The 26,320-nt window shown below is 41.7% G+C and overlaps 1 protein-coding gene across 1 annotated transcript in view; it reads right to left on the bottom strand.

The window, feature by feature from the left end:
- Positions 1-7,569: 7,569 nt before the first annotated feature.
- Tnpo-SR (transportin 3) overlaps positions 7,570-26,320 on the bottom strand; it is a 453,809-nt gene continuing 435,058 nt past the window's right edge. The window contains exon 17 of the mRNA XM_080278214.1: positions 7,570-8,229. Coding sequence (XP_080134340.1) covers positions 8,035-8,229 — 195 coding nt within the window. The 3' untranslated portion in view covers positions 7,570-8,034. The remainder of the gene's footprint in view (positions 8,230-26,320) is intronic.

The raw sequence follows: 26,320 nt of genomic DNA, 5'->3' as shown, positions 1-26,320 counted from the left end.
AGAAAAAAGAAGACTTAATGATCCATCAGTACTAGATCTTACGTTTACTATGCAAGAAAATGAAACTGACAATATAATGTATCACCCTCCAATCGGCAAAAACGACCATACAGTATTATATTCCAACTTCAGGATTGCATATGACGTTACTAGTAATGAGTTAAAAAAGAGTATAAACTACAAAATGGACACCTACCATGACCTGAAGAAATAATTTAGAAACAGACTGGGAAAAGGAGCTTAGACGACAAGATTTAAATGTTATGAATAGAAAATTCTGTGTGTTGTATGAAATAGGAGTTCAAAATTACATCCCTCAGCAAAAAGAAACAGAAATGAAAATAAAGGAATGGTTTAATACAGAATGTAAAAAATCAAAAGAAAAAAAGAGAGACTTGCTGTGGAATAGATAAATAAGACACAATAATGAGAGGGCATATAACAACTATAAACAGGCATGAATTGATTATACAAGGATAAGGAGAGAAACCCAAAGACAGTTTGGGGAAGACGTTATAAATAAAAGTAGTGATCAACCTAAGTTATTTTAAAGCTAAATCCGAAGAAAAACCAAAGTTAAAGATAAAATACAGTCCATTATGGACGAGGGGATCATCTATACACAACAGAATGATATTTGTGATGCAATGAATTAAAATTTTCAATCAGTTTTTACTGAAGAACATACTTTGAATGAGATGATATGGACCATGCATGCCCACACATATTACCAGATTTACACATATCAGAAGAGAATGTACAGGAAAAGTTAAGTAAAATAGATTGGGTGCTACATGAATGTGTAGAAGAGTTAAGTACACCAATATATTTAATATGCAAAAATTGCTGAAGTCAAGGTTAACTAACTGATATTTGGATGAAAGCAAACATTGTTCCTCTATTCCAGAACAGGAATAGACAGAATCCACTTAACTACCGGCCAGTATCACTGATCAGTATTGTACGATACTAGAAAAGCTGATTTGAAATGTCTGTGTAAAGCATCTGGAAGAACACAGTACATATGATAACAGATAGACTGTTTAGTTTTAGAAAAGGAAAATCATGTGTTACTAATCTATTAAGCTACTACAATAGAGTTATAGAAACATTACAAAAAGAGAAGGATGGGTGGACAGTATCTATTTAGATTTCAAGAAAGCTTTTGACAGAGTACTGCACCAAAGACTTTTATGGAAACTATACCATCAGGAGGAATCCAAGGCAACCTGTATTATTGGATGCAGGATTTTCTCAGAAAACGGAAATGAAAACTGTACTAATGGTAAATTACTCATCGTGCAGGGAAGTGACTAGTGGAATTCCATGGTGCTCAGTCCTGGCACCAATTGTGTTTTTAGTACTGACAGACAATAATACTGGAAATGGAAGACATCTAAATATGTTTGCTGACGATGAAAAATACAAAGGAAAATTACTAACAGATTCTTCCAGAGAGCTACAAGAAGAATTATATAAGCTTCATGAATGGAGCAACAAATCGCAAATGGAATTTAATGTCAACAAGTGTCATGTAATTAAGTTTGGTAAAAGTAAAAAAAAGACCAGACTGGGATTATAAGACAGGAAGTTCAACACTACACATATCAGAAAGAGAGAAGGACCTACGTGTGATTATCAATAACAGAGTATCTCCGGCTGACCACATCAAAGAGAAGGTACGTAACATGTATACAGTACACTGCTTGCTAATATGAGAATAGCATTCACATATAAAAATGAAGACTTGCTGAGAAAGATAATAACATCATTCATCAGACCAACCCTGGAGTATGCATCAGCAATCTGGAATCCCCATCTCAAAAAACACAGACAAGATTGAAAAAGTACAAAGGGCAACTATAAAATGGACACCAAGCTTAAGGGATCTATGCTACAAAGAAAGACTAGAAAAACTGAATCTACCAACACTACAGCAGAGAAGAAAAAGAGGAGACATGATTATGCTATATATATGCATCTCAGCGAAAGAGAAAATTGACATAAATGAATATATAACCTTTGGGGAAGCATCAGCAAGATGACACTGCAAAAAATTAAAGATGTGATAAAGACAAGGAAATTCAGTTTCCCAAATAGGGCAATTGATCAGTGGAATGCACTACTGAATGAAACTGTGTGTGTCAAAACAATTAATAAATTTAAGGATATGCGTGATAATAGTGACTTAATACATGGGACTGTACGAGCTTGACTATTAAGATACAATTAGGTAAGAACGAACACACACACACACACACACACAGAAATAGAGAGAGAGAAAGAGATGAATGTTTATGTTTGCAATCACTCCTGGCATTAATCCTGTACTCTTCACAAGACAAAGTATGTTTCCAGTTCTCTTGAATGGGATGCATTTCAACTATACCAATAAATGGAGGCTCTGATGAGGACAAGGTTATATACAGCATACAAGTCACACCTGTATAACAGATATGTGGATGAAGGGAAGCTGCAGACCAAGAGAACTGGAAATACATCCATCATCATCACCAAATATTTAAGTACTGTAACAATTTTCTATCCAGGAAATCCCAAACACAAACAATTCCTTCTCTTTAGAGAAAGAGAGAGAGAGAGAGAGAGAGAGAGAGAGAGAGAGAGAGAGAGAGAGAGAATCATCATCATCATCTGGACCTCCTTTCCGACCCTAGGGCAGGGTGAGGAGTAGCAATGTCTAGACAGCCCAAATATGCCCAGTCCAATGGGCCACATTCCAATCACTTATCACTCAAGCCCCTGGAATCCTGGCTCTATCGGATACGTCAAAAACATTCATCACGTTCTGTAGCTTCACATAAACGTATCCGACTAAGTCAATCAAGATGCTGCCACATTAAAAAGGAGTGCCAAATCCCTGATCATGCACTTCTTCTTACAACATTCCTCCAGCCAGCTCGACCTCTTGTCAGTTCCCTAGCCTCACCAACTTCTAAACCTCTCTTCCTCACACACACATCCACCATATCTCTCTGCCTTCTCCTTGGCCTCTCTCGCCTCATCCCTCCTCCAAATTCGTTCAGGTATACCTATTTCACCACTCTATTGTTATCCATTCTCTCCACATGACCATACCATCCCAGTACACTCTTTTCGATTCTGGTATCCAAAGACTTCCTCACTCCACATCTTTCACGAATCACATTACAGTATTTTGTATCCTAGCCACCCTCTATACTCCACATACATTCCTCAGCAGTCCCATCTCCACTGCTCTTACTCTTGACTTTTCATTTTCATGCCACACCATAGTCTCACATCCATAAGTTAAAGTTGGCACTGACACTCCTGCATGTAAGCCTCATGCAGCTGCAACACTCAAGCCTCTGTTTCTTATCAAGGCCTTCATTGCACCAGCTACTTTTCTTCCTTGTGTCACTCTACTTTCAACTTCTTTTGCACACTTTCCTCTCTTTTCTATCACTGTACCTAGGTACTTGAACTCTTTCACCAATTCCAGTTTCTATCCATTCACTGTAACATCGCACTGGGAGTCACCTCCTCCCTCAGTAAGCATCACTATACTCTTTTCCACATTTACTGTCAAGGCACGATGCTCACAGACATCAGCAAAACTCTGCACTAGCCTACCAAGTTCTTGTCTGGTATTTGCAAGCAGTACTGCATCATCAGCATACAACAAATTTGAGATATTCCATCCATCACCATTCATTACCAACGCCATCCCTCTCTCCGTTACCTGTGTTATTGTTTCTTTCATCACCCCATCCATATATATATATATATATATATATATTGAACAACCATGGGGACAGCACACAACCTTGTCACACGCCCACACCAATCGTGAACCATTCACTTGGATGCCCATTAACCCTTACACATGCCTCACTACCATCATAAAAATTCTTGATGGCATCTAGCAGCTTACCATCTACACCGTACATCCGCAAAACTCTCCACAATCCCTCTCTGTCCACTTTGTCGTATGCATTTTCCAGATCCATAAATGCCATAAACACCTTATGTTCCTTCTCACAAGCCTTCTCTGTTATCTGTCTCAATGCAAATATTTGATCCACACATCCTCTGCCACTCCTCAAGCCACTCTGTTCATCACTCACTAGGACTTCTGAGATCTCTCTTACTTTCTCTGTAATAATTCATCCATATACCTTCCCTACCACACTCAATAAACTTATGCCATGATAATTCCTGCACTTCCTTCGGTCACCTTTATTTTTGTACAGGCATACAATCACAGCCTTTTTCCACTCTGCAGGCAGTTTCACTCATCCATGCCTTCTTACATATCTCCAACAAGCATTTCTTTCCACTCTCTAATACACTTAAGCATCTCTGCATACACCTCATCAACCCCAGCTGCTTTCCCATTTTTCAGCCACTTCACAGCACTCTTCACCTGTGTGAGTATCATGTCTCCTGGCACTGCATTCCTTCTCTGCACACCCCCAAAACCAATCATGTTTACAGTCGTTCTTCTCTCTCTCTCTCTCTCTCTCTATATATATATATATATATATATATATATATATACACATCCATCCATCATCCAATCCTTTGTCGCTTCCCAGAGGAGCATAGAAGCCCACGGCTTGGCAAGTTGGTCCAGACATTTAAGATGAGAGTGACCAGCCTCACTCATCCGAGTGGCATTACGTGAGCAATAAACCCAAACCACCCCTTGGAAATACAGTAACCCTACGCCGGCTCAATATGACTGGAGCACCTTAATTACCAACTAAACCACCAGGCGCCATAATTTGGTTATGTGGTTACCACCCAGCGTACTAAATGATTTCCTAGTGTACAGGAAACCATTTGGCTTGTCACTCAGTGTAGAGTCACCCATAGGCAGAAGAAAGAGGAAAGAATGAAGGAAAGAAAGTCAGAAGAGGGAGTGTAAAGTCACCTGTAGGCAGAAGGAAGAGGAAAGAATGAAGGACTGAAAGACCAAAGAGGAAGGAAATAAAAACTCATGCCCTTTTAAAAAATGTTTGCTAGACACTCCTTTCGTAATACCGGGTACTGTATATGTCTGCTAAGTGAAGGCTGCACTGCCACTGTCAGGAAGCTCAGGCACAAGAAAATGTCCCATCCCATACTTTCCCTCCCATACACAAAAATATCTATCTATTGCCAGACGCCTCAATCCCGTTTGGGGTGGCCACAAACAAATCGCCTCCAAGTCGCCCTGTCCCCCGCCATTTCACTGCCCTGCTCCCAACTCACACCCCCCTCTCTCATATACCTCTCCACCCCATCCCTCCATCTCATCCTCAGCCTCCCCCTCCCTTTTCCCCCCTCCACCTCACTCACATACACTCTCTTCGTCAGTCTTTCACCCTTCATCCTCTTCACATGGCCAAACCACCTCAGTGTGTTCCTCATAACGCTTCCTATCACATCCACATCCACATCCACACCACAACGCTCCTTTATATCCTCATTCGTCAGCCTGTCTCTCCATGTGACTCCACATGCTCCTCTTAAATAAATCATTTCCACTGCTCTCACTCTTGACTTGTGTCCTTCCAACAACGTCCAAGCTTCACTTCCATACATTAGAGTTGGTATCACAATACTGTCATGTAGTAACTTTTTCACTTCCATGTGCACTTCCCTGTTTCTTATCACTACTTTCAAAGAACCAGCAACCTTTCTTCCCTGCTGCACCCTTTCAAGCACTTCACCCTCCAAACCTCCATCCTTACTCATCACACTACCCAAGTACTTAAACGTACTCACATTTTCCAATTCCACACAATCCAACCTCGTTGTACATTCACTGATTTCACCTCTCTCAAAGACCATCACTTTACTCTTCCCTACATTCACCTTTAGATTCCGTTTCTTACACACACTCCCAAACTCATCCACCAAGCCTTGCAGCTCTCCTCCATCTTCACTCAACAACACAGTATCATCTGCAAACAACAGTACAGGGAGTTTCCAAACACTATCCTCTCTCACCAGGGCCACTCCAACATCCACTACCCTACCTTGTACCTCTTATATTACCCCATCCATGTACAGATTGAACAACCATGGAGACATGACAGTATGTATATATATATATATACACACACACACACACAAAGCCTACATATACATACTCAGAGCCACAAATGAAAATATATATCATTATTTACCCAAATACAATTCAATAATGAGCCTTAGTTATATCCAAGCTTAAAACAATTTAGGCACAGTGAATCTTTAGACGGCTAGCGTATGAGACTTGCATACGACAAACAGACAGACAGACAGACAGACACACACACAGATGCACACGAGCATGTTGTTTAACCGCACACATGCTTGCACACATACACACACGCACACATGCATGCATGCTGGCACACGAGCACACACACACACACACATACACACGCACACACACACACATACACACACACACACACACACACACACACAGAGACAATCATACACTAAGTCATGAACATGAATACAGTATATATTATCATATAAACATACTGTACTATGTGAGGATGTGACACACACACACATAATATAGCATACTGTTATTCATAAACATACACAGCAAACACACACATAAGAACTTGGGAGACACACATTCATGCCTTGTCAAACAAATATCCAGTATCACAAGTCGGAAGCGAATGCCGTTACACTGGAATTTTCGGCACCAGCCTCAGTGAGAAGGTCTCAACAAGTTCCACATGTCCATACATTGAATAAAAATATAAAATGAACTCTACATTTTATACAAAGTATTCTTTCACTCAGGCTAAATAATGCACTTGCTCTTTGACGACTTCTTTTTTAGAATGCTTAACACACATTAAAGCACCTTTGTTTCTGATGTCAGCATTACAAACTTCTATTATTATGCTACACAGTACTGTATTTTCAAATTATAAAAATAAAATACACCAATTTTTTATTTTTTCATACAACAGATCAAGTAATGAATACCCAATTCTGCTCTGTGAGCTAAAAGTTTTGCTTTTCTCTCCAACACTTACACATAACAATATGTTCAAAAGTCATAGGGCTTAAAAGCATTCAAGCAGCTGTCACTTCAGTAATTACCTATGGAAATAAAAAACAATGGTCAAGTCTCAACCCACAGCTGGTTCTCTTGGCTGTCATGTGTGATGTTTGCTCAGTATATCACACCACAAAACTGTTGGAATCCAGATGTCACACCACAAGACTCCTGAAACCTGGATACATTCCACTGCAAATTGCACTAAGATATCTGGCTGCCACACTCAGATGACTGTCTGATGATCAGTACTGGTCTGAAATACCCGGACATACACATTTACCTGGTGTGCAAAATGAGGCACAGTCTGCTTCATCCTATATATATATATATATATAATATACCGTATAATATATATATATATATTAGTCATAACAGACAATCATCTAGCAAAAAACAAATCATGCCAGACAATCATCTAGCTCACACATAGCACATCTTAGGTCATACTCTTCTTGGAATAGGAAGAACTATAGCAGTTCCTCATTCTGCATTTTTTTTTTTTTCAAATTATTCTTTCATATTGTCCTGTATGTCACTTATTTGTTTTCATTATCAACAAAGTTTGCACCTGTAAGATAACCAAACCCATTTAACCCCCTTTGCGGAGCAGAGGCCTCAGGCTAGACAAAAATACTGTAATTCATTACCTGTATGGGCACAGTACCAACCTACTTTCCTTAGTGGTATTACAGGATCAAAATACATGGACTCGACTCATAGTGGCTTGGGAGAGATTATCTGAAATCACTTTAGAGGATATTATTCAAAATCTCCAGAGCCAACAAGAATATGGCCCCCTGCCAGGGAGACAAACTTCTACCCAGCCAACACGGCAAACAATGTAGCAGTCGGTCCAGCACCCATATAACCCATTACTTTAACCAGCAAAAGGCCACCCAACCCAATACTTTAACCAACAAATGGCCAGCCATTGAACCACCCCTTGCTAAAGGTGGCTGTATCTTTGGCATGGTGGTCTAGGAGTGGGTGGGATGTCAGCTGAAGAATCTGGAGAAATCAACAAGTGCCCGGGTGATCTCCTTGGTGCGTTCAGCTTGCGTCACGCTCTTGTGGAACTCCACCAGCTCTCCCCGACTAACTGCCTCCACTCCACCAGAGTTCTTCGTTGGCAGAACCTTCAGCTTTGCCTCCAACCACATACAAAACTTTGGACGGTCGTATTGCATAATCTGATGGCAAAATAAGAGGTCTTAGTCTCTACACATGATGTTAAAAAAGCTGAAATCACTTCTTTTTGTCTATATAGTAACATGAGTCATTAGCTTCATCACAAAGCAATACAATAAAACTCAAGAAATTTATAGTGTGTGTGTGTGTGTGTGTGTGTGTTACGTAATTGTATCTTTACAGGAATGAGTCAAGCTCGTATTGGCCCGTGCATTAAACCATTTTTATCATACACATCCTTAAATTTGTGAATAGTTTTGGCACACACTACTTCATTCGGTAGTGCATTCCACTGATCAATTGCCCTATTTGGGAAATTGAATTTCCTTACGTCTTTATCACCTCTCTTTTTATGTAGTGTTTTGCAGTGTCCTCTTGCTGATGCTTCCCCATAGGTTATATATTCATTTATGTCTATTTTCTCTTCCCCTAAGATGCATTTATATAGCATAATCATGTCTCCTCTTTTCCTTCTCTCCTGTAGTGTTGGTAGATTCAATTTTTCTAATCTTTCTTCGTAGCTTAGATCCCTCGAGCTTGGTATCCATCTTGCAGCTGCCCTTTGTACTTTTTCAATCTTATCTAAGGAAAGCGTTTGATAGAATTGATAGGGAGGCTTTGTGGACTGTTTTAAGATTGTATGGACTTGATGGTAGGTTACTAAAAGGAGTGAAAAGTTTTTATGTAAATAGTAGTGCGTGTGTAAGAGTGGGAAATACTGTGAGTGATTGGTTTCCCGTAAGAGTGGGGCTGTAGCGGGGATGTGTGATGTCACCTTGGTTGTTTAATATTTATATGGATATGTGTTTAAGGGAGGTGAATGCAACAGTGTTAGGTGGAGGTCTGAGTCTGGTAGATGTTGATGGTAGAGAGTGGAATCTGAAGCAGCTGCTGTTTACAGATGATACTGCACTGGTGGCTAATTCAGAGGAGAGACTGAGACAGTTGGTAGAGGAGTTTGGAAGGGTGTGTGAAAGAAGGAAATTGAAAGTAAATGAGAATAAGAGTAAAATGATGAAGTGTACGAGGTTGGTAGATGGTAGGAGGATGAATATAGTTTTGAATAGTGACTTGCTTGAGGAGGTGGAGTGTTTTAGGTATTAGGGTCACATGTTGCTGTGGATGGAAGAATAGATGCAGAAGTGATTCAGAATGAATGAAGTAGGAAAGGTGCTGGGAGGAATGAAAAAAGTGTTTAGATGTCATTCGCTTAGAACTGATGTAAAGAGAAGGCCAAATGAGGGTGTTGTGGTACCGACTGCATTATATGGGGCTGAAACATGGAATATAGGTATAGCAGAAAGGAAAAGCTTGAATGTAATGGAAATGAGGTGTCTGAGGAGTATGTGTGGAGTGACGCAAATGGATCGAGTGAGAAATGATGTAGTGCTAAAGAGAACTGGAGTTGTTCGGGAGATGGCTGATCAAGTTGAGCAGAGGGTGTTGCGATGTTTGGGCATATGGAGAGAATGGATAATAAGCAACTGGGAAAAAGATAACTAGATCTCATGCGAGAGGTGTAAGGCTGAGAGGAAGACCACGAATAGGATGGATGGACAGTGTGAAGTGACCGTTGGATGTGAGAGGGATGTCTGTTGAGCAAGGAAAAGTGGCTGTGTGTGACAGAAATGAATGGAAAGAAACTGAATGAGTAAAGGATGACGCAGCCCTGAGGGGATATTCTCCCACATTTTGACTGATCAACTCATCACGTCATGTGCGGGTAAGGGGATGGATCTATTATGATGTGGCAGGGATAAACCAACCCTTCTGCGGATGTCACTGATTACACTGTGCAGTTGACCCTCGTGTGGTGTGGTGTGGTAAGGATCTGTCCCTTTTCCCCTTTGGGGTTAAGATGTGAATGAATATATTTGAGTGAATGGGTAAATTGGAAGTGTGTCGTCCTGTCTCGGCTACCTCCCTTTCCTTGGGGGAAGCAGCCTAGGTAGATAGACAGATAGATCTATATGTTTTTTGAGATGAGGATTCCATACTACTGATGCATATTCCAGGATTGGTCTGATGAATGATGTTTTTATCTTTCTCAACATGTCTTCAATTACATATGTGAATGCCATTCTCATATTAGCAAGCAATGTACACATGTTATGTATCTTTTCATTGATATGGTCATCTGGAGATAGTCAATTACTGATAATTACTCCTATGTCCTTCTCTCTTTCTGATATGTGTACAGTTGTTCTTCCTAACTTATGATCCCAATCTGGCCTTTTCTCACTTTTACAAAATTTAAATACATTACACTTGTTCACACTGAATTCCATTTGGCATTTACTGCTCCATTCATGAAGCTTGTTTAATTCCTCTTGCAGCTCTCTGTATGAATCTGTGTTAGTAATTTTCCTTTGAATTTTTGCATCATCCGCAAACATATTTAGATAGCTTCTATTTCCAATGTTACTATCTATGTTATTTACATATACAGTACTAATAACATAATTGGTGCCAGCACCGAGCACTGTGGCACTCCGCTGGTCACTTCCCTCCATGAGTAATTTCCCCTTAATATTGTTCTCATTTCCCTTTTTCTAAGAAAATCCTGCATCCAACATTAAAGATTCCCTTGAATACTTCCTTCATGGTACAGTTTCCATAAAAGTCTTTGGTGTGGTACTCTGTCAAATGCTTTCTTAAAATCTAAATAGATACTGTCCACCCATCCTTCTCTTTTCTGTAATGTTTCCGTAACTCTATCATAATAGCTTAAAAGATTAGTAACACATGATTTTCCCTTTCTAAAACCAAGCTGCCTCTCTGTTATCATACTGTGTTCTTCTAGATGTTTTACCCAAGCTTTCCTTATCAGCTTTTCTAGGATCTTACTTACAACACTGGTCAGTGACACTGGTTGGTAGTTGAATGGATTTTGTTTATTCCTTTTCTTGAATAGTGGAACAGTGTTTGCTTTCTTCCAAATATCAGGTAGTTTACCTTGACCTAAGGACGCCTTGAATATTAAACATAATGGTGTACTTAACCCTCTCAGGCACAGTCATGCAATTCGCGTTCCATGTGGTTTGTTACAAAGAAGCACAGTCACACAAATCGTGTTCCTAAGCACAAAAAAATTTGCCAAAAATTAAGTTTCTGGGCAATTTGTGTCAAATTTTGATGCATTCTAGTGAGCGCATTGCTTTGCTGTGGTAAGGCATTGGCAACACTGAGGCGCTTCATGGGGCTCAGCACGTAGCGATAAACCTCAGTCTCTCCCAAGCAGCCAGGCGGTAGGGCTACGTTGCGTGTCCTGTCCCTTTAAACTCCTACTAATTCTCCCCCTTCCACCCAAGCCGAAGCCCCTATGGACTCAGTGTGATAATCCATTATTTGTGAGCATATTTGCATGTGATATTGTCGGTGGAATATAGATACATGTCACGAAAAGGAGTTGTGCCTGTTATCATTCGTTAGGCTTACAGGCAATAAGCGTGTTCACTGTAACGCCATTTCACCTCTCAGCCTCCCCTAGGCCCTATGGCGTGAGTACAAATACGTATAAAATGAAGCCAATGCCTAAACTGTATTTTGTGTGAAAGATATTGTGGCTGGCTTGGTGAAATAATGGAACTAGTAAGTGTTATGGATGCCATAAACCATAGTGTGGAATGAGGCAGGCATCATGCTTCATAGGAAGGAAGGGATAATCAGAGGTGTTTAGGGATGGAATTATTGTGATTCTGATAGTGAAAATGCGTATGGAATTATGTGAAATATAAGTCAAACATGCTGCGAGTGTTCGTGATGGAGTGTGGCGTGTGCCAATACAATAGCGTTGCATTGTACTCTCCTGGCGAAGGATGCTGCATCACAGTCACGTTGAACAGTAGTAAGGAAGGGAATAATTGCAGAGGTTAGGGTGCAATCATTATGGTAGTCATGTATTTGTGTATGATATAGTGTGAAGTGTAAGTGAAATGTGCCACGTATCCTCGTGATGGCATAAGTTATGGCGCGTAGCGTAGGTTAGCAATACCTTAGCGGCAGGTGTCCTCAGAAGATAGGGACACCTAGGAATGATGGACATCATTGAACAGGTACTGTACTTTGGTCTGACATTTAGTGATAACTTATACTTTATGTAAAATATACGTGAACTGTGCCGTGAGTGTTCGTTTAGGTGCGAAGCGTAGGTGAGGTATACTTTAGTGGCAGGTGTGCTGGGAAAGGTAACGATGCCAAGGAACGACAGACATCGTTGAACAGGTACTGTACGTTGGTCCGACATTTAGTGATAACTTCTACTTTATGTAAAATATACGTGAACCGTGCCACAAGTGTTCGTTTAGGTGCGTAGCATAGGTGAGCGATATTTTAGCGGCAGGTGAGCTGGGAAAGGTAACGATGCCAAGGAATGATGGACGTCATTGAACAGGTACGGTACCTTCGTCTGACATTTAGTGATAACTTATATTGTGTGTAGAATGTACGTGAACTGTACTGCGAGTGTTCGTTTAGGTGCATAGCGTAGGTGAGCAATGCTTTAGCGGCAGGTGTGCTAGCAAAGGTAACGACGCCAAGGAACAAGGAACGTCAGTGGACAGGTAGACATCAGTAGACAGGTACTGTACCTTGCTAAAACAATTACTCAAATTTATGATTCTTATCTCAAATGTTTATGATATGTGCCACAAGTGTTCGTGGAAAATATTGTTATCATGTGTTGGGAGAATGTTTGGGGAAGGAAGGGAAAATATGTCTGTGTATATATATGTGCATATCTATCTATCTATCTATCTACTGCCAGACGCCTCGATCCCGTTTGGGGTGGCCACAAACAAATCGCCTCCACGTCGCCCCGTCCCCCGCCATTTCACTGCCCTGCTCCCAACTCACACCTCCCTCTCTCATATACCTCTCCACCTCATCCCTCCATCTCATCCTCGGCCTCCCTCTCCCTCTTCCCCCCTCCACCTCACTCACATACACTCTCTTCATCAGTCTCTCACCCTCCATCCTCTCCACATGGCCAAACCACCTCAGTGTGTTCCTCATAACGCTTCCTATCACATCCACATCCACACCACAATGCTCCTTTATATATATATATATATATACAGGAAACTCGCCTGGAACACGTTCTCGCCGAATGCGCTCGCAATTATACACGGTTAGTGCTGGGATATGTGTAAGATAATGTAAGATTAAAGAACCATTACGAAAACTATATATTTACGCAAGAGAGGTCTTTGATAGGCCAAATCCTCGAACATCAGCTCAGCACTCAAGGTTTGTTTTGATCACGTGATGTGATTCGCTGTACTGCTTTTCCTCAGTGCTGTATTTGTAAGTTAAATATTTACAGTACTGTTCTGGTAAGCTTATGTGCAAGTTAAAGTATTATTAAATAACGTTCAAGCAAGAAATAGTCTTATAACCAGTTTTCTGATAGGCGTCAGAATATTACCTTTTTTATTTGTTTGTTAAATATTTGCTATACTGCTTTTCCACAGTACTGTATTTGTAAGTTAAATATTTACTCTTCTGGTATGCACCTGTAAGTTAAAGCACTTAAAGAAAGTTAAAGCATTAAATAAAGCCTTGTAACCAGTTATAGATTACACACGATCGGTGGGTTCCAAGACAATTCGCCATCATGTCATTTCCCCGTCAAAACATGAACGATTCCCCATCAGGACAATTCGCACCCTGTATGATTTCCCGTCATTCTATAAATATATTAATTAATCAATACTTTAATAACTATATTTCAGGGGGATTCATCAAAGTCTATGTTGTCTTGTTATTGAAGAGAGAACCTGTATTTTTTACACAGGTAATTTCTCTGATTGTCTTGTTATTGTTGTGACGGCGAACTGGCTTGACAGCGAATAGTCCAGAAACCATTTTGCTCCCTAGACTCCCTGGGTGTGGTATTTTGCTGTTATCTGCCATTGGTGATCAATATGAAGCACTTTAAGTGGTTTAATGTTATAACTTACAAATACAGTACTGCACAGCAAAACTTCGACATATAAATACGTAAACACAAGGCAACATTCCGACGCCGACTGGTTTCGGCATCGGAATGTTGCCTTGTGTTTAGGTATTTCTATGTTGAAGTTTTGCTGTGCAGCACTGTAAGTTATAACATTAAATAAACCTTCTAACTATTTAAAGTGCTTCATATTGATTACCAATGGCAGATAACAGCAAAAGACCACATTTAGGAGATCTAGGGAGCAAAATAAGGAGTAGTTAAAACTTACGCGGTTTCGCGCCGAACGCGCCATGTTAGGAACGAAACCCACGCGTTGGGGTTGAGCTTGCTTTTTATATATATATATATATATATATATACACAGGTAAGCCCTTAATTCATGCGAACTTTTTTCACACGATTTCAGTTATCCATGAATTTTTCGTACAATAATTAAAACAAAATTATAGTATTCAAATAAATAATTTTAATATACAAGAGAAATAAATAAAATATAAAAATACCTACCTGCTGCCCGTGTGCATACATATGTGTGTGTGTGTGTATGTGTGTGTGGGAGGTCGGTCTACCATGCACCACAGACAGTCAGTTTGAATCCGACGGTCGAACCATGGGTGACTGGCCAATCGTTATTTGTGGCTTATTTTTCTGCCTTCCAGTGATTGCTTGCCTTGTCTGCCAACATGGGGCCTAAGCATAGTGCTAGTGATGCATGTGGTAACACACCAAAACGGACTCATAAGTGATGTTGCTGACAGAGAAAGTTAAAGTGTTGGACAAACTTCAGGGAGGAATGTCGGCGACAATTCTCTGTCAGGACGATTCCCCGTCATTTATTTACATACCAGTTTATTTAGAAAAAGTTACTACATGACAGTATTGTGATACCAACTCTAACGTACGGAAGTGAAGCTTGGACATTGTTGGAAGGACACAAGTCAAGAGTGAGAGCAGTGGAAATGAGTTATTTAAGAGGAGCCTGTGGAGTCACGTGGAGAGACAGGCTGACGAATGAGGATATAAAGGAGCGTTGTGGTGTGGATGTGGATGTGATAGGAAGCGTTATGAGGAACACACTGAGGTGGTTTGGCCATGTGGAGAGGATGGAGGGTGAAAGACTGACGAAGAGAGTGTATGTGAGTGAGGTGGAGGGGGGAAGAGGGAGGGGGAGGCCGAGGATGAGATGGAGGGATGGGGTGGAGAGGTATATGAAAGAGGGGGGTGTGAGTTGGGAGCAGGGCAGTGAAATGGCGGGGGACAGGGCGACTTGGAGGCGATTTGTTTGTGGCCACCCCAAACGGGATTGAGGCGTCTGGCAATAGATAGATAGATAGAATTATTTAGCAAGTACAGTACATTAGTTTTTTACTTATATGAGTTATAAAATCCCCCTGAAAATTAGTTATTAAAGTATTAATTAATCAATAATAAGTATATTAATAGAATGATGGGGAATCGTCTATGTTTTGACGGTGAATTGACTTGATGGTGAATTGTCTCAGAACCGTATGTTTGGGGTGAGTCAACTGTTCATACAATAAAGAAGGAGAACGTAGCATACGGGAGACAGTGGGGGCTAGTGCTCCGGACTGCTAAAATGTCTCCACCTACGCCTGTGAATTGTCTTGGAACCGTATGTTTGGGGTGAATGAGTCAACTGTTCATACAATAAAGAAGGCAGAATGTAGCATATGGGAGGCAGTGAGGGCTTGTGCACCAGGCTGCTGAAGTGTCTCCACCTACGCCTGTGCTTGTCAGGTTTCAGTGTTAAATTTCTTACATTTTTGTTGTTTTTCATACTTTACGCTAGTTTGTAAGGTGTATGTAGTGCATAAACAGTATTATTCAGATGTAATATACTTAATAGACATGCGTAATTATGTGCACACAAGGGCAGAACATATACGTGAATTTACCACATACGCGAAGGGTCTGGGAACCTAACCCTCGTATGAATTAAGGGCTTACCTGTATATATATATATATATATATATATATATATATATATATACATATATATATATATATATATATGTATGTATATACAGTAATCCCTGTACTATCCGGACACTCACTTTCCGGATATTTTGGTCCCGGAATTCAATATTCCCAAAACTGCCCCAAAAGTGCAAAAAATTTGAAAGAAATCCCCCCCCCCCCCGGTAATTTGAACTTCGTGCGCGTGGCATGCACCAGCTGTGTTTTGGTGCGTAGTTCCGCCGCGGTCTGCTAGAGCACCCCTGCATCCTCCCCACTTACCGCCCATCTCCTGTTGCGAGTGCACACTTGTCATCATGGCCGACCACGTGCTCGCTTTTGTGGTGATGCCCTACCTGCTGCAGGCTCTCCTGCCTCTTGTTAGTGTGTGTGATGATGGCCCCGCCACCTGAGAAGAGGAAGAGAGTGGTTTTGACTCTGGAGAAGAAGAGGGAGATATTGGACAAGGTGGACGCGGGATGGTCAACCTCACGCATCCTCCGTGAATTCAATCTGGCCCGATCTACTTTGTTTAATATCAAGAGATCCTGTGAAAAACTCATGTAGTACATGGCTGACTTCTCATCGAAAAACAAACGCAACGTGGAGAGGAAGATGATGTTTACTCCCCGGTATGCTGAAGTTGACCACTCCACGTTGATTTGGTATCGACAGCAACGTTCTGCTGGTGTGCTGATGCATGGCACGAAGCTGAAGGCTGCTGCTGAGAAGTTAGCAAGGCTTCACGATGCCCCAGACTTCAAGGCATCCGAGGGTTGGCTTTTCGCGTTCAAGTTACGACATGGCCTTACCAACCGTAAGTCTCATGACGAAACTTTGGACGCCAACGAGGATGGAGTAGAGGAGTTTTGGCACAAGGTGAAGAGCTTGATCGACAGGGAGGGCCTCTCTCTCAGTCAAGTCTACAACGCTGAGGAAACTGGTCTATTTTATTGCTCTTTGCCAACGAATACTCTAGCCGAGGAGACAGAGAAGCGTGTACCTGGTCGCAAGCTCTCCAAGCAATGGATATCTGCTTTGTGTTGTGCCAATGCTAACGGCATGCACCGGCTTAAGCCCGTTATTGTTGGCCGTGCAAAGCAGCCTCGGTGTCTTCATGGGGTGATGGATGTCCTTCCTGTCGTTTGGTACCATTCTGTGAAGGCATGGTTCACTGCCCAGATCTTCAAAGACTGGTTCCACCGCCATTTCATCAAGGAGGTCGTCAATTACCAGACAAAGACACTGGGAATCCCACGCGACCAGGTAAAGGCCCTCCTTCTCCTCAATAATGCACCTGCCCACCCGTGCGACAAGGACTTGGTGGCTGAGAATGGCCGCATTAGGTGCATGTTTATGCCACCTAATATGACTGCTCTCATCCAATCAATGGACCATATAGTGAGTGTGGCAATGAAGAGGCTGTACCGAAGGAAGTTTTTGGACGAGGTGATGACTGTCCTCAAGGACGAGGACGAGCACGGGGAGGGACAGGACACGTGAGGCCAGCGGACTTTGGAAAACATTCGCTGCTACAACATCAAGTCTGCACTCAACAACTGGGCCAGTACATGGAAGGAAGTCCCTGTTAAGAGTCTAAAAAATGGTTGGTCTTGTCTTCTTCTCGGAATGGATGCGGAGCACAATTTCCTAGGTTTAGACGTGAACGATTTCCATGCACGTCTACATGCGCATGGCGACGATGTCGATGTGGACGAAGTGCGTAAGTGGTTGGATGATGACGAGGGCAATCCTGGATATCAGACCATGTCTGATATCGAGATTGCATCTTCAGTTGTAGGTGTCAGTACCCAACTTGAAGATTACGACGAGGATGGCGATGATGATGTGGACTCCTCTCAGCGTGACACTACTCCAGCCATCCCCAAGCTGAGCGCACTCCGGGAACAGGTAGAGTTCGTTCTCGACTACCTGGAACACCCGGACTGCGACAGGGAGATGCGGCCCTTGGGAATTGTGGAGGAACTGCGCGCTTTCAGGCAGCGCATCATTAATCGTCAATATCATTGTTCCTTGCGTCAACCAACCACTGACAGCTTTTTCAGACCCTTGACCTACGCTGTGCCCAGCCCTGGCTCCACACCATTGCCTCCCCAAGACAGGCCCTCATCCTCCGAGCCACAGCCCAGCACATCAGGCACAGTAGAGTCACCACTGGACGTGAGTTTGCGCCTGTCTTGAGAGTCGTCTGCAGTGGGTAGTCAATCACCACACCCCAGCGACGTACCCCTGGGCCACCTGCATCAGCTACTCTCAGACTCTGACAGTGAATGAACAAATAGAACTCGCCACTAGACCACACGGAAATTTACAGTGTTGTGCAGTGAAAAAAACAGTGTGCAGTGTTAAGAAATTAGAATTCTGAGTGCAAAGACTTAAGTGAGGAGTGCAACACTTATTTCATTAAGGTACAATGAAGCACAAATTAGACTAGACTGTGCAGTGTTAAGAAAATGGATTTATGAGTGCAAATGACTAAGTTCAGTGCAAGACTTCATGTACAGTGTACTGCAGGTGCTTCAGGTACTCCTTTTTACTGTCAGAGTCTGAGAGGAGCGGGTCAATCATCGAGATGGCCAGTGACTTGTTGTAGGTACCCAGAATGTTTCATAATGTACTGTACTTTCCATACTTACCTCTCAAACCTCTTTTCACTCTTTTATGTCCCTTCTTGGTGTGAATAGGGTCTTAGGTGCTATGCATGTCCAGTAGGGAGGTGTTTTTCTGAGTTAGGCTTGGTCAGGGTCCATAAGTAACCAGTCCAGGAGCCTGGTACTTCTTGTAAGTACCCAGAATGTTGAATATTGTATATACTCACCTCTAAAACCTCATTCTCTGGTTCTTTTGCATTTATTTCATTCTTTTATGTCCCTTATTGGTGTGAATTGGGTCTTAAATAGGTGCTATGCATGTCCAGTAGGGAGCTGTATAGGTGTTTTTCAGAGTCAGAGTGGGTTAGGGTCCATAAGTACGAGTTCAGGAGGCTATGGCCCACTACCTGGACGGGACCACTTTCCGGACATGCCTTTGGCTCTATTACATCAGATAGTGGAGGGATTACTGTGTGTGTGTATATATATATATATATATATATATATATATACACAGTAGAACCTCGGTCCTCGAATGTCTCACATGTCGAACAAATCGGACCTCGACCAACCTGAACATAGCCAAACTAAGGGAAGCTGGCCGACCGACAGTCATGCGTCCACCTTTGTTGTTCGTCAACGTGGTCGTCCTGCTGTGCTTCACATTTTTCTTGATTCAGTGCAGTATTAGCCCCTAATAATGCCTCCAAAGAAAGCAAGTTCATCCAGTACGGCTACTAGCAGTGAAAAGAGGAAAGTAGTGCGGAAAATCATTTAAAAAGTGGAAAAATTATTGCTTATCTTCATCAATGAGAAACAGTTAGCAGGAGACAGTGTTAGTGAGTATATAATTTGTGAAAAGGCAAGAGAAATATACAGTCACCTCGTAAAGGAAAGCACTGGTACCAGTGCTGAAACTTAAATAGGTAAGCATCTGGGGTCTTGGAACGGATTAAAATGATTTACATTATTTCTTATGGGGAAAATTAGTTCGGTCCTGGAACAGCCTTCCAGAACGGATTGTGTTCGAGGACCGAGGTTCTACTGTGTATATATATATATATATGTATATGTATATATGTGTGTGTGTGTGTGTGAGGGAGTATATCATGTGTGGGGGGAACATTTAGATATTGTGAGGGAGTATATCATGTGTGGGGGGAACATTTAGATATTGTGAGGGAGTATATCATGTGTGGGGGGAACATTTAGATATTGTGAGGGAGTATATCATGTGTGGGGGGAACATTTAGATATTGTGAGGGAGTATATCATGTGTGGGGGGAACATTTAGATATTGTGAGGGAGTATATCATGTGTGTGGTGAAACTTAGGGGAAGGAGGGCCGAAATATAAAATAAATAAATTATATCGTTTCGTTTTCGTTTCGTTTTGGCTCCAACATGCTTGCATGTGTCGGCCTTGATCACCTAATGGTGGCTCTCCACGCTGCACGATCCATTGCAGCCTCCCTGTTCAGTCCCTTAACCCTAAGGTCACACTTAATGACCTCGTCCCATGTCTTTCTCGGTCTACCCCTCATAACCCCACCCCCAATATTAACACTTCTCACCTTCCTCACCCAATTATCATCCCCCATCCTCTCCACATGTCCAAACCACCTCAATCTACCTCTCCTCATCACAACACCAATACACTCCAGTCCCATCCTACATATATATATATATATATATATATATATATATATAGTCTTTAGGCAAAAGGGGGCGAAAACACTTCTTTTTTTGTTTGCGGTAAAAGTAGGTAGCGACCGGAAGAGTAATCTAGCTCTGTCGCCCTATTACCTGAAAATATTGGGCGTATCGACTTCCTGTAAGAACCAAGATAAAGAGCAGTAAATTCTACATATGCTCACTACCAGAATATAAGCCTATGGGAGCATTTTTGGTAGGAAAAGGCGGGGGAACAGACTTCGTTTTTTTGCTCGCTTATGGTAAAAGGCGAAAGCGCTCGGAGAAATAATCTCTACTTTGTTGGCCAATTACTCAAAAACTATTGGACGTATCGATTTCCTGCAAGAACCATGACAAAGAGCAGTAAATTCTACGTATGTTCATTTGCAGAATATAAGCCTTTGGGAGAATTTTCTGCTGGAAAAGTTGGGGAAACAGACTTTGTTTTCTTCCTCACTAGCGGTAAAGTCAAAAGCGCTTGGAGAAGTAATCTCATTTTGTCACCCAATTACTCGAAAACTATTGAACGTATCGATTTCCTGTAAGAACCATGATAAAGAGCATTAAATTCTTCATATGTACAAGACATAACAATGTAATATCTATGATATGAATTCGTTGTTACGTAGGCGGGAATATAACGAATGCTGTGCGCGCATCACGAAAGTGACGCATGGTTGAGTTCCCAGTTGTTTTTGGCGATTTACTCAAAAACTATGAGGAGTACCGAAACATCTGGTGCTCATTAGAAGCTCAAGAAATTCTGCATAATATTATGCAATAAAAACATAAGATGTGCGAGAAAAGTTCAGAATGAGAGCTCACTGAATTTATTCCAAAAATGGCTTTCAGTTTTTGGCTATTTTCTCGAAAACTACAAATCATATCACAACTCGATTTGTCTCTTTAGAAAGCTGATGAAATTCTCTATCAAAACTTCTAATAACATTTTCCTGTATGATGGAAAATATTCAAATGGTGATGTTGGGAAGTGAAACTGACATAGTGAAATGCTTATTCACGGCCGCCTAATGTTGTTTTATTCGTGTTTTCCTGTTTTTTTGTGGTGTTTATCAGCTAGAAAAAACATCGACAAATAAGATGACATAGGTTTCATGGCAGTATATTGATGTTTGGGTGGCAAAAATAAGGCGAGAATACGTGTTATTTGCCGCGCGGGCAGCCGGACCAGGCGGATAAAATCGTGTGCCGGAAAACTTACCAAAACTTATCGTGCGCGAGAGGGTTAACTCATCTGCACATTCATGTAGCACCGAACCTGAAATTCCATCAGGATCATATTCTTTTCCTATGACTACTTTACATAACTCTACCAGTACTTTCTTTTCTAATATCTGTATATCTGGTAACACATGTGGGCATGCAAGTTCCATATTATCTCTCCTAAAATTTCTCTCTTGGTGTGTGTGTGTGTGTGTGTGTGTGTGTGTGTGTGTGTGTGTGTGTGTGTTACACAGTGGCGACCATCATCCACTCACTCAGCGTAGTGGTGCCTAGTTCTCCCTTCAACTTTATTGCTTTTTCTGTGTCGGTCCTCTCTCTTCCTGTTTCTTCCATCTTTCCTGTCACTTTTTATTACTCCTCTTTCCTTTTTAGGTGACTTTACATTGAGTGACCAGCCAAATAGTTTCCTGTGACCCAGGAAACCATTTGCAACACTGGGTGGTAAGCATATACAGGTAATCAACCCATATGTGTTCCCTATATGCCAACAAGTGGGTTGATGTAGGGTTAGTGCCCCTCCCAGTAAAACAACAAACTCACATGCAAACGACCACCCCTTATGGGATTATGGTGTCTGGCAATAGATAGATAGATAAATAGACACTGTTCAAAATCACATGAAGATATTATCCAACTTACAAAAATTCAAATTCAAAAGTGAAATTGTTGGAGCACAAAATAAATAACAGTACAAGCAATGTTAATATTGTATATCAACGAATTATTGACAGTGGCTAGGCACAATTACACTAAATACAAGAAACTCTTGCTCATCTGGACTAAGTGAATGGGAAAGCCTCTGAAATGAAGTGCTTGTTGAGGATATGTAAGAAGGCATGGATGAGTGAAATTGTGCCTGCAGAGTGGAAAAAGGTTGTCATTGTACCTCTGTACAAAAATAAAGGTGAGAGAAGTGAATGTAAGAATTATCGTGGTATAAGTTTATTGGACAAATGTGGAAGTGTGCTTGGAAATGTTTGAAAGGAATGAGAGACTGTTTCTGATTGGAGATATGATTGGAAAAGTAGAGAATGTGAAGGTGGATGGAGTATTTTGGTGAGTGGGGTGTGCCTGCAGAGATGGATGAGAATGGCAGTGCTTTCGTGGACATTTGTGCTGATGGGGATTGGTGATAGCTAACAGCCTCTTCAGGCACAAGATGATCCATAGGTATATGTGGCAAGTGATAAAAAGGGTGGATGGTGAACTGAATGTATGGATGGCAATGACTGATTATGTGTGTGTGGATGAAAGGATGAGAATGTGTGTAATGGATGCAAGAGTATACAGAGGTTGGGAGAGTGGACTTTCGGACCACCACTTGGTGGTGATCAAAATCCAAACAGAATAGAGAAATAGAAGAAGGGAAGGACAGGAGGAAGCAGTTCTTACAAGGAGAGCAGAAAAGTTAAAAGAGGATGGAAAAAAGGCAGAATATAAAAGGGTAGTGGAGGAGCGATTGGGTAAATATAGATTGGAGCAGATGGGGGACATAGAAGATGTGTGCAAGATATTCACAGAAGAAATCTGTGCAGCAGGTGAGATGGTGAGTGGGGTGAAGAGAAGACGAAAGGGGATGCAGGGAACAGCATGGCGGACTGAAGAAGCGAGAGAGGCTGTGGTACAAAAGAAGAAAGCATATGGTGGGTGGATGAGAAACAGGGACGTTGAAGAAGTTGAGAGACAGAAGAGACAGTTATATGTAGACAGGAAGAGAGAGGTGAAATGATTAGTAAGAGAGAGTAAGAAGAGAGTGGATGAGGGATGGAATTTGAGTGTAAAGAGGAGGAAATGTAGGAAAATGTTCTGGAAAGAGGTAAAGAGAGTTAGACAGGGTGCCAAAGTAGTTAGTTGGGAAGTGAAAGATAAAAATGCTAGATTACTAGTGGAGAAGGGAAAATAAGTAAGCAGATGGAGAGAACACTTTAAGGAATTGCTGAACATGGAGAATGAAAGTAATGCAAATATAAGTGCCTGGGGAATGGTTGGGAGAAGGAGGGATGTGAGAAGAGAGGAAGAAATCAGTAGGATGGAAGTTGTGGAAGCAATGAAGAAAGTTAAAATTGGGAAAGCCCCAGGAATTGATGGAGTGTGTGGTGAAATGCTGAAGCATGGGGGAGAGATAGTAGTAGAATGGATGTGGAAGAGGTGCAGATTGGCCTGGGAGGAAGGAAGAGTCCTGGAGGATTGGAAGTCAGGTATAATTATTCCCCTGTACAAAGGAAACGGGGAAAAAGAAGTGTGTGGTAATCATAGGGGCATTTGTCTTCTTAGTATAAATGGAAAAGTATATAGGAGGATACTTACTGACAAAGTTAGGGAAATAACATGGAATTAGTTGGAGAAGAACAAGGAGGTTTTGGAAGGGAAGAGGTTGTGTAGATCAGATATTCATTCTTAGATCTTTAGTGGAAAAGTTTCTAGAGAAGGGAAAGAAGTTGCATGCAGCCTTCATGGATTTGGAGATAGCATATGACAGGGTGGATAAACAAAGATTGTGGAAAGCAGTAAGAATATATGGAGTACATGGGAAGTTGTTGAAGGCCGTGAAGAGTGTGTATGAGGGTGCTAAGGCTGCAGTGTGTGTGGATAGTGAACTGAGTGAATTTTTCTATTTGAAGGTTGGATTGAAACAAGGATGTGTCAGGTCTCCATGGTTGTTCAATCCATATATGGATGGGGTTATAACTGAGATACAAGGTACGGCAGTGGATGTTGGAGTGGCCCTAGTGCAGGGTTTTTTAACCATTTCCGACCTCAGCATCCCCTGCAGTAAGGCCGCACAGTCCAGCACCCCCTTACATCTGGTTGCTGGGACTACAGTTGCTAAACTGCCACTCTTACTACATTACTACTACATGGATAAAGTAAAGTGAAGTACTCCTTGACAATTTATTTTATACATTCTCCAAAAATAAAATATCAACGATGCCAGTGCTAAGCAAAACCAATACAGTAATACCTAGATATACGATACCTCTAGATGTAATACCCCAGCTTAATGATGAGGGTAGAAATACCACCATACCCTGCCTCCCGATGGCCAAACCCCGGTTTAATGACGGGTTTGACTTTTTAAAACCGATTTTGATGATATTTTGATTAAAACTGTATGTTTATGTTGATTTATAAGTAGTTTTTAGACTAAGACTAATGTGTTTTAGCCACAGGTGGGGTGAACATTGTCATTTTGGGGTACAGTTTACTAAACTTGATTTTTCCAAACTATATTTGACAGTTTTCAGACTTTATTTCTTGGTTTTAGTGAGTTATTTACAGGTGTTAGGCTTAGGTTAGCTTGTTTTACAGCTGTTAGGCCATTCAGATTGGCTTTAAACTTGTTTTTGGGCTCATCTGGGCGAGTTTTGGACTTGATTGGGTGGGAAATCCAAGGCTGTAAACTCTTCCCATTACATGCTAAAAGTACACCGATACGATACCCCGCCTAACAATGGGGTTTTACCTAACCAACTGAATTGTTAGACCAGGGTATGCCTGTATATGTTGCATTTTCCAGCACCCCCTAAAACTGACATCAGCACCTCCTGGTGTGCTAGCACCCCAGGTTACGAAACACTGCCCTAGTGAGAGACGGCAGTGCTTGGAAACCCCCTGTACTGTTGTTTGCAGTTGATACTGTGTTGTTACGTCAAGACAAAGGGGAGCTGCAATGCTTGGTGGATGAGTTTGGGAAAGTGTGTAAGAAAAGGAATCTACTGGTGAATGTAGGGAAGAGTAAAGTGATGGTCTTCGGGAGAAGTGAAGTCACTGAATGTACAGCGAGACTGGATGGGATGGAAATGGAGAATGTTTGTGCATTTAAGTATTTGGGGAACATGATGAGTAAGGATGGAAGTGTGGAGGGTGAAGTGCTTGAAAGGGTGCAGCAGGGAAGAAAGGTTGCTGGTTCCTTGAAAGCAGTGATAAGAAACAAGGAAGTGAGCATGGAAGTGAAAAGGCTACTACATGACAGTATTGTGATACCAACTCTAACGTATGGAAGTGAAGCTTGGACCTTGTTGGAGGGACAGAAGTCAAGAGTGAGAGCAATGGAAATGAGTTATTTGAGAAGAGCAAGTGGAGTCACATGGAGAGACAGACTGACAAATGGGGATGCGAAGGAGCATTGTGATGTGGATGTGATAGGAAGCATTAGGAGAAACACAATGAGGTGGTTTGGACATGTGGAGAGGATGGAGAGTGAGAGACTGATGAGGGAAGTGTATGCGAGTGAGGTGGATGGAGAGAGAGGGATACGAAAGCCAAGGATGAGATGGGGGGATGGAGTGGAGAGGTGTATGAGAGATGGGGGTGTAAGCTGGAAGCAGGGCAGTGAAATGGTGGGGGGACAGAGCGACATGGAGGCGATTTGTTTGTGGCCACCCCTTATGGGATTAAGGTGTCTGGCAATTGATAGATAGATAGATAAAGTTTATTGAGTGTGGTTGGGAAGGTATATGTCAGAATTATTATAGACAAAGTAAGAGAGATATCAGAAGTCCTAGTGAGTGAGGACAATGAGGTGTTTATGGCATTCATGAATCTGGAAAAAGCATATGACAAAGTGGACAGAGAAGGATTGTGGACAGTTTTGCGCACGTACAAT

The sequence above is a fragment of the Coenobita brevimanus genome, chromosome 72 (assembly GCF_032717465.1).
Source record: "Coenobita brevimanus isolate Jiangsu-jjx chromosome 72, ASM3271746v2, whole genome shotgun sequence".
NCBI classification, from domain to species: domain Eukaryota; kingdom Metazoa; phylum Arthropoda; class Malacostraca; order Decapoda; family Coenobitidae; genus Coenobita; species Coenobita brevimanus.
Note: the sequence above shows the minus strand (reverse complement) of the source record. Positions and strands in the feature narration are given on the sequence as shown.